Raw genomic sequence first — 7,667 nt, forward strand, 5'->3', positions numbered from 1 at the left:
ACTCCAAGCCCTTCTTCGTGGCCACCATCTGGTATTTAATGTTGGCTACTAATGGCCCACAGGACAAGCAGCTCTTCCAGGGCAGGCCCTGCGGGCCATAGGCTCCGGGAGGCATAGCCAAAGGCCTTCCACGGAACAGGCCCCCGATCAACACCGAGGCAGCAAGCCTCTCTTCCGACAGAAGCCCCAAAGCTAACACAGCAGGGAGAAAAAAACCCCCAACAATCCTGAAATCATTACCCGGCTCTGGACTCACTGCCCACATTCTTGATCTCATGATAAGTGAGGGAAAATATCGTGACGTGCCTTTGAACCACAAAAGATTTCCATGGAATTCAAGAAGTCCCTTTAGCAGTTCTAATTTTAGGCAGAACTTAGGAGACAGGACACCGGTTGCACACAGGGGAGGGGGCCGTGCAGAGGAACTGAACAAGGCCCCTATTCTGCCGGTGCAGGTGCTGGTAACAGGACACCCCTGTCTCAGTGAGACCTGGGCTGGGGAATTCAAGGTGTGGTTGGGTGTTTTTTTCACTCCCGGTCACATTATATAACCCCAAACACACTCTCCGACCTTGTACAAAGTCTTCCTTACATCAGACCGGACTCAGCTCCTGACGTGCTGATTCCTGAGCAACAAGGCCGAGAAAAATATTTGATTCTAACATCCAACTTTTTCTTTTTTAGCTAAGGAGACTATTAAAAGAGGACAGATGGCCAGAGGGTGAGCTGCCCCCAAGTTTGGCCCAAGTCTCCTGGTCCTAAGAGCACCCCAAGCATCACGGAATTCTATGCTGCTTCAATTACTTAATTTTTTTTTAATAAATACAAATATCAAATGAGTATGGTGGACACCTGAAAATAATAAATGGTCTATGTCAATTATATCGCAATTCAGAAAAAATAATAATAATCTGCTATTTCCAACAGTTCACCTGACTTTCCCTCGGACTTGGCTGGAAACTCCAAAAAAGATTCCAGGACTTCCTTAATGCAGTCAACATCATCTAAACATCAGAAGTCAGTCAACCGACTTTCCACCCACAGTCCCTTCCAAGCCACCGTTCCCCGAGACAAACAGGCAGTGGGCCCTGGCCTCCCCTTTTCCCTTGGGATCAGCTCACACCAGACGACTTGATTTATGTGGATGGGCGGAAAGGCAGCCAGTAAGCGATTCTGCACACCACCATTCATTCATTACTGACCACCACCGCTGTAGGGTGGAAGAAAGGGAAAAAACACACGGTTTCCTCCCATCGAGGAATCAGTAAGTTCTTTAACAGCTGCATCCCGGTGGGAGAAAAGTGAGGGTTTCTTCTGTATCCCTCCCCCTGAAAAGGACAACACACACACACCCTGGCCGCCGAGGACTTAACCAGATGAAGGATGGTTAGAAGAAAGCAGAGAGAATCCTCTCTAGCTTTTCGATGTCTTGAGGTTCTTTGGTTTTGGAAGATGGATGGTGGTAGGCCTTGACATTACTTCATTTCTTGTGACTTTTTTTTTTTTCTTCCAAAGAGGAAATTGACTCCCTTCCTGTGCTGCTGTTCATTCTGGAGAATCAAATGCTACTAAAAAAGCTCCTTTCCTTACCTTTCCTCACCCGGTTCCACATCACTTCTTAGAAAATAACCTAAAATTCTTTCTCAAGGTGGCATTCCGTATGGTTTTCCAACATTTACCCTTGTCCTTCAGAGCAAACAGAAAGGGGACCAAAGGCATCATGGGAGTTCAAAGAAGAGAAAAAGCGGATAAGCAGGTCATTAGAAAGTCAGCTGGTTTCAGATATTAAAACCTGACTCTTAGGGCTGGCAACTTCATGAAAATGCATCCTGTGCATTGTTTATCCTATATGCCCAAATTTTAAAAGTCCCTTTTTAAACGTCACTGTCCTCTAATCCATAAAGAAGTCTTTTACGTAGAAAACTGCATGAAAATATTCAGCAACTATTTTAGGAATAAACAGTCTTGGAAATGAAACACATTCTCTCTTTCTCCTTATCTCTCTACTTACTCCCCAAAAGTCACAGATTCTGGAGACCAGAAGGCATGTTTCCTTCTGCCGCTCCACCTTGCTTTTAGAATCTTTGCCAAAACAAAACAAGCATAAACCTTCCAAATCAATGTCTCCCCAAAAGATGTTAAACAAATGCTGCTACATTCACAGGGAACGAACTCAGGAACTGCACACTATAGATCCAGCACTGAAGGGGCATTAAATAAGTCTTTATTTTTAACTGGAACCTTGAGGAGGACAAAGCATGCCAACTTAGCACCCACAAATAGCCTTCCCTGGGCCACAGTGCTGCAGGGCAGCCATGGGAGGGCAGGTATGAAGCAGGAAGGCCCGCCCTGTGGTGGGTTTACCTTCAGGAGGGCTTTGGGCTCAAATCGGTACATGGGAAGAACCAAGCCTAGATTCTGGATTAAGGAACAGAGAGAAAGAAGTCCAGATTTGGCCACACTGGGACTGCAGTGGGCAGACCTATGAGGTCACTGAGTTGTTACTACTGAGGGATGTAAACATCCATTTCTCTCCTCCCCAAAAACACATAAGCAGCTTTACCAACCCATCTCAAATTCTTCACCTAGTGATCAGACTAGACATGTGCCTCACATCAAATGCTGTTTGATCACAAGGCATGTAGAATTTAAGTTAACCAGAAATACCGAGTGCAAGGAGGCACTAATCTTTGTCTCAAAAGAGCACTTCAATCATGGTGGGGGTCAAAGGAATGCAAGGGGCTGTCTTTGAACAGGGACTAATCTATCTAATTCCCAGTGGCTAAACTAGAGACATTCCTGGGCAAGCAGGGTATCTTTGAAGATAATGCTACACAAATGTCAATTTCTGACAAAAGGCTCAGGCTCTATAGGAGGATTTCAAAATAGACAAGATCAGGACTGAGGCACCTTGGAAAAGTTCACCCTGGGCAAGGTGGCAGTTGGTTCTAAAAGGGGGAAGCAGCCCGTGACAGCTGAACATTCCTTCTCAAAGTCCATCTCCAAGGCCAAACCCTCTCCAAACCTTACACTTCATCAGACAAAAGCTCCTCCCCGCGCCCAGGCAGCGGCTGAAGAGGGGCTGTCCACACCCACTCGCTGCACAGCTCCCAAACCTGCCCACTCCTTTTGGAAGCTGAGCTTTTAATTAAACACCATCTCTCTGGATCTGTTGAGGCAAACTGAGGCTGGCCTAGAGCCAAAGAGAAGCTCCCCAGATACACAGAAAAAAAAAAATCACACCCCCCCACCACCACCCCCACCCACCTCCAGCCAGCTCACAAGGCTGATAATACTATATTTCGTTTGGATGAGTAAGTAACACCGGACCCCAGTCTATCTCGATGCACCAAAAAATCCACATCCAAGAATCAGGTTTATCCCCAGTCCCACCCTTGCAGGAAAAAGCCAGGGTGTTGTTCTCTGCCCCCAACACACGAGTGTGCGCGCGCGCACATACATACAATTTTCACAATCCTTGCAAGAAAAAAACCTGGAGTCTGTGTGTGGTGGGTACGCTAGCCAGGGGTGGGGGGCGGAATACAGTTGTTTGTGGAGCCCCAATCTCGCCTTCGCGCTGGAAGCCTCAGCCAGGGGTAGGAGGGGCCCCTGCAAGGCTACTCTGGAACTTCTGCTCCACGCCCCCAAAGAGGGCCACGGGAAGGCATGCACACCCTCACCAGCTTTGGAACAGACTAATTAATATCTAATTTGCTCAGATTCCCCCCAGGTGGACCTGAAAGCCAAGGAGGGAAAAGGAGGCTTTCTTCCCAGTCTCAGGCCGGGAGCTCCTTTCCGCGGCTGGGCAGAGCCCCCACCACCAAACCAGTCGTCCCCTCCCCGTACCCCGGGGAATCAGGTGTCCGCTCAGGCATCCAGCCTCCGCGGGTCGCAGACACTCCGTCCAGCGCCAGACAATGGAAAACTTGAAGCCGGGGCCCTGAGACCCCCAGGAAAACGAAATGGGGCCGCCCCCCGGGACAGTGAGCGGGGAGAGGGCAGCGGGAATAGACACCCCCATGGAAGCCGCCCGCCCGGTCACCCAGCAGAGCCTGGAACGGCACCCCGTGTGAGCAGGTGACAACCAGGTCGCAGCGCTCTCGCAGGTGGCTATGGGCCACCGCGCAGGCAAGGCGGATCGGCTGGTCCCGGGCGGAAGCGAAGTACCGCGGCCAGGTCAGCGCGCGGCGACGGGCGCCGCAGCCGCGCCCCCGGCGGCCTACCTTCATGTCGCTGATGACGGTCTGGAAGAGGCCCCCGAGCGCGCTGCATTCCTTCTCAATCACAGCCTCCATCTTCCCGGCGCCGGCAGGGACGGGACACACACTCTGGGCTGCCTGGACTGTGCGCGGGACCGGGGCTCGATCACCCCGGGAGGAATTTCACCCTGCGAGCGACCCACCGCAGACTCGCAGCCTCTCCTGCCAAGAGGACGAAGTGCCCGAGACCGACTGTTCTCTGCCCAAAATAATAACAATAATTTCAAAAGTCAAACCGCTCCGTAGGATGATTTGCCTACATGCAGCGCGCGGCTCCTGGCCTTAAAAATGCTCGGAGGAGGCTGACAATCAGACCACCAATGGTGCCCACGACGGAAACGGCACAGCCCATCTTGGAGCAGAGAAAACCGCCCGCTGACCCGGGGCCAGCGCCATTTAAAAAATGCAAGCGTTTCTAAATTAATAATTTTTTTGGAAATTAAAAAAAAAAATCGCCCGACAGCAGATTAGCTCACAGCGCCCGGATCTGTTGCTCGCAGCGGTAGCCGCCGCCTTCTTTTCACTCCCGCGCGCCTGGCCCCGGCGCTCGCTCTGGCTCAGCTCCCCGGGACGTTCCGAGAGGCGCACGCGCGCTCGTGGCCGTGCGTCCGCCGCGGGGGCGCGGGGGGACGCGCGCACGCGGGCGGGGCTGGGAGCGCGTGCCCGGGAGGCGCGTGGGGCGCCCGCTGCAGAAAGGGATCGGCGGGCGGTGCAGCGAGGATCCCAGCCCGGCGGGAACCTTCTTTTCCGAGCACGCACCGGGCACCTTCTCCTCCCTTAGCCGCCCGTCGCAGCGCGGAGAGGGCGTGTCAGCACGAGGCTAGGTGAACGCCCACCCCACAATGGCTGCGAGCGCCGGGAATGGAGGGTGCACCCGCTGTTCCCTGGGGACTCACGGTGGCCGGCTTAGCGCAGTGCCCGGCATATAGTGAGCGCTCGCTCAGCAGGGGCAGAAAATTATTGCTGCTGCTGCTGCTGCTGCAGCCTTCTCAGAAGAGGCCCGGTCTGTGATATCAGGACTGCAATGCCAAGTCACGACTGCAAACAGCCAAATATGTCATTTAAGGAGAGTTCGGGGCGTGTCCTGCTGCGGGATGCGGAGTTCGATAAAGTTGCAGGAGGCTGGGAAAGTGGATTGATTTGCTATTGCAAAATAAGTGGCATTAGAGCGTTATTGCTGACTGCCCGTGGCTTGGAGGGTGGTTTTTCAGGTCCACTGAGGTCATTGGTGTTGGTATAACTGCAGAGTGCCCTATTGGAAGGTTTAACGGAAGGAGAGAGAATGCGCCCAAGTTGATTTGGAAGCGGTGGTTCCTTTTCACAGTTCCACACCCTACCTGCACAGCCAGGATCCCTCATTTAGATCAACATCAAACAGACAAGGAGGTGGGGAGCCCAATGAGACCTTAAAACGTGAGCACCTGACTCTGGGCTGTTCCCTTGACCCTTGAGCTGACTATTTCAAGCACAAAACACAACAAAAGGAAAATACAAAAGAAACCATATGCAAAATGTTATAGATTTGTGTCTGATCCAGTGAAAGGAAAAGTTCTGGCTTTGAAAAACAGTGTAAGTCAAAGTGATGCATAGAGCTGTGTATCACAGCTCGGAAGATCATTTTCGCCTGGGCCATTCTGCACAACTTAACCACAGCCCCCATTCTCCACCTCTCCAAAATCATAAGAAAAAACGCACTTCTGAAATTAACTGATTTTGTGGGCAACCCTGCTAGATCCTATCCCCAAGATCGTTTGGATACATAGGTTTCATCTTCACCTTGCCAATAACAGTGCCTGACACATAGTTCTCAAGCCTTATTATTATATTATTATGACTTTAGTACTATAGATATTGTAATGATCAACATTGCTGCTTTTAGAGACAGATTGTCTGGGTTCAAACTCCAGTTTACAATCTAACTGCATGGCCTTGGGCCACACCAGCTAGACCTCAGTTTCATCATCTGTAAATGGGGGGAAAGATAGCATTTATTTCATAGATCTATTCTGAGTTACACCTAGACTAATATACATGAAGAATTTAAAGCAGTTACTGGCACGTAGTAAATAAGCACTCAGTAAATCTTATCAGCAGAAAGATTTATTGCAGCACTATTCACAATAGCCAAGATGTGGGAACAACCTATATGTTCATGACGGATGAATGAATAAAGAAAGTGGGGTATATATGTGCATATGATGGGATATTATTAGCCTTAAAAAGGAAGCAAACCCTGCAATATGCAACAGCATGAATGAACCTTGAGGACATTATACTAGGTGAAATAAGCCAGTCACAGGACAAATTCTGCATGGTTCCACTTATATGCAGTATCTGATAAAAAGAGTCAAACTCATAGAATCAAAGAGTAGAATGGTGGTTGCCAGGGGCTGGGGGTGGGTGGGAAACGTTTCCTTTCACTGGATCAGACACGTGCTTATTAATCAATAAGCATGAAGTCTCAATTATGTAAGACAAGTTCCAGAGACCTGAGGTACAATGCTACTTACAATGAACCATACTGCATGGTACACTTTAAAATGTGTTAAGAGGGTAGATCTCATGTGGTGTTCTTACCACAAGGAAATACATTTTTAAAAAGAAGAAGGAGGAAGAGGAGGGACCAGGTCAAGGTTCCTTCCAGCCCTGGTCCCAGAGGGCACATGGCAAGCCTATAATGTCAGCATGCTGTCCTTCTGACTCTGCCAAGGACCTACTGTGTACAATGTAGGCATGTTATGCATATTACATATAATCCTCACCACAACCTTAAGAAGGTGGCACAGTGGATAGAGCGTCGGACTAGGACCCAGGTTCGAAAGCCTGAGGTCGCCGACTTGAACACAGCTCATCTGGTTTGTGTAAGGCTCACCAGCTTGAGCCCAAGGTCACTGGCTTGAGCAAGGGGTCACTCGGTCTGCTGTAGCCCCTGGTCAAGGAGCATATGAGAAAGCAATCAATAAATAACTAAGGTGCTGCAACTAATTGATGCTTCTCATCTCTCTCCCTTCCTGTCTGTCTGTCCCTATTTATCCCTTTCTCTGTCTCTCTCTCTCTGCCTCTGTCAAAAAAAAAAAAAAAAAAAAGAAGAAGAAGAAGGAGGAGGAGGAGGAGGAGGAGGAGGAGGTTGTCACACTAGCCCTTATTTTACTTGGAATGTGGCAGGCAGGTCTTCAACCTGGTTTTCTCACTCCCATGCATGAGGTCTCGCTTCTACCTAGCCCCCAGCCCTCCTGGTATAAGGGCGCCTGACTCAGCCCAAAGGACACTGTGTTCAGCTTTGCTGCCACACACACTTCTCCAGTCTCCTTTTCCCTGGGGTCTCTACTGGCCTCGGGACTGAGAAACAGGCCCCTGTTTTTCATGAGAAAATGAAGCATCCAAAACCACCTTGAGAAGGAGCCTGAG

The 7,667-nt window shown here is 50.0% G+C and overlaps 1 protein-coding gene across 5 annotated transcripts in view; it reads right to left on the reverse strand.

Annotated features, from left to right (window-relative positions):
* The window catches only part of MTSS1 (MTSS I-BAR domain containing 1), a 152,134-nt gene extending 146,857 nt beyond the window's left edge, over positions 1-5,277 (reverse strand). For 2 of the 5 annotated variants that reach the window (XM_066379479.1, XM_066379483.1), the window contains exon 1: positions 4,224-5,145. In XM_066379479.1, the coding sequence (XP_066235576.1) occupies positions 4,224-4,295 (72 nt within the window). In that variant the 5' untranslated portion in view covers positions 4,296-5,145. The other 3 variants (XM_066379477.1, XM_066379478.1, XM_066379480.1) reach the window with 3 other exon arrangements.
* Positions 5,278-7,667: the final 2,390 nt, after the last annotated feature.

The sequence above is a fragment of the Saccopteryx leptura genome, chromosome 3 (genome assembly GCF_036850995.1).
Source record: "Saccopteryx leptura isolate mSacLep1 chromosome 3, mSacLep1_pri_phased_curated, whole genome shotgun sequence".
NCBI classification, from domain to species: Eukaryota; Metazoa; Chordata; class Mammalia; order Chiroptera; family Emballonuridae; genus Saccopteryx; species Saccopteryx leptura.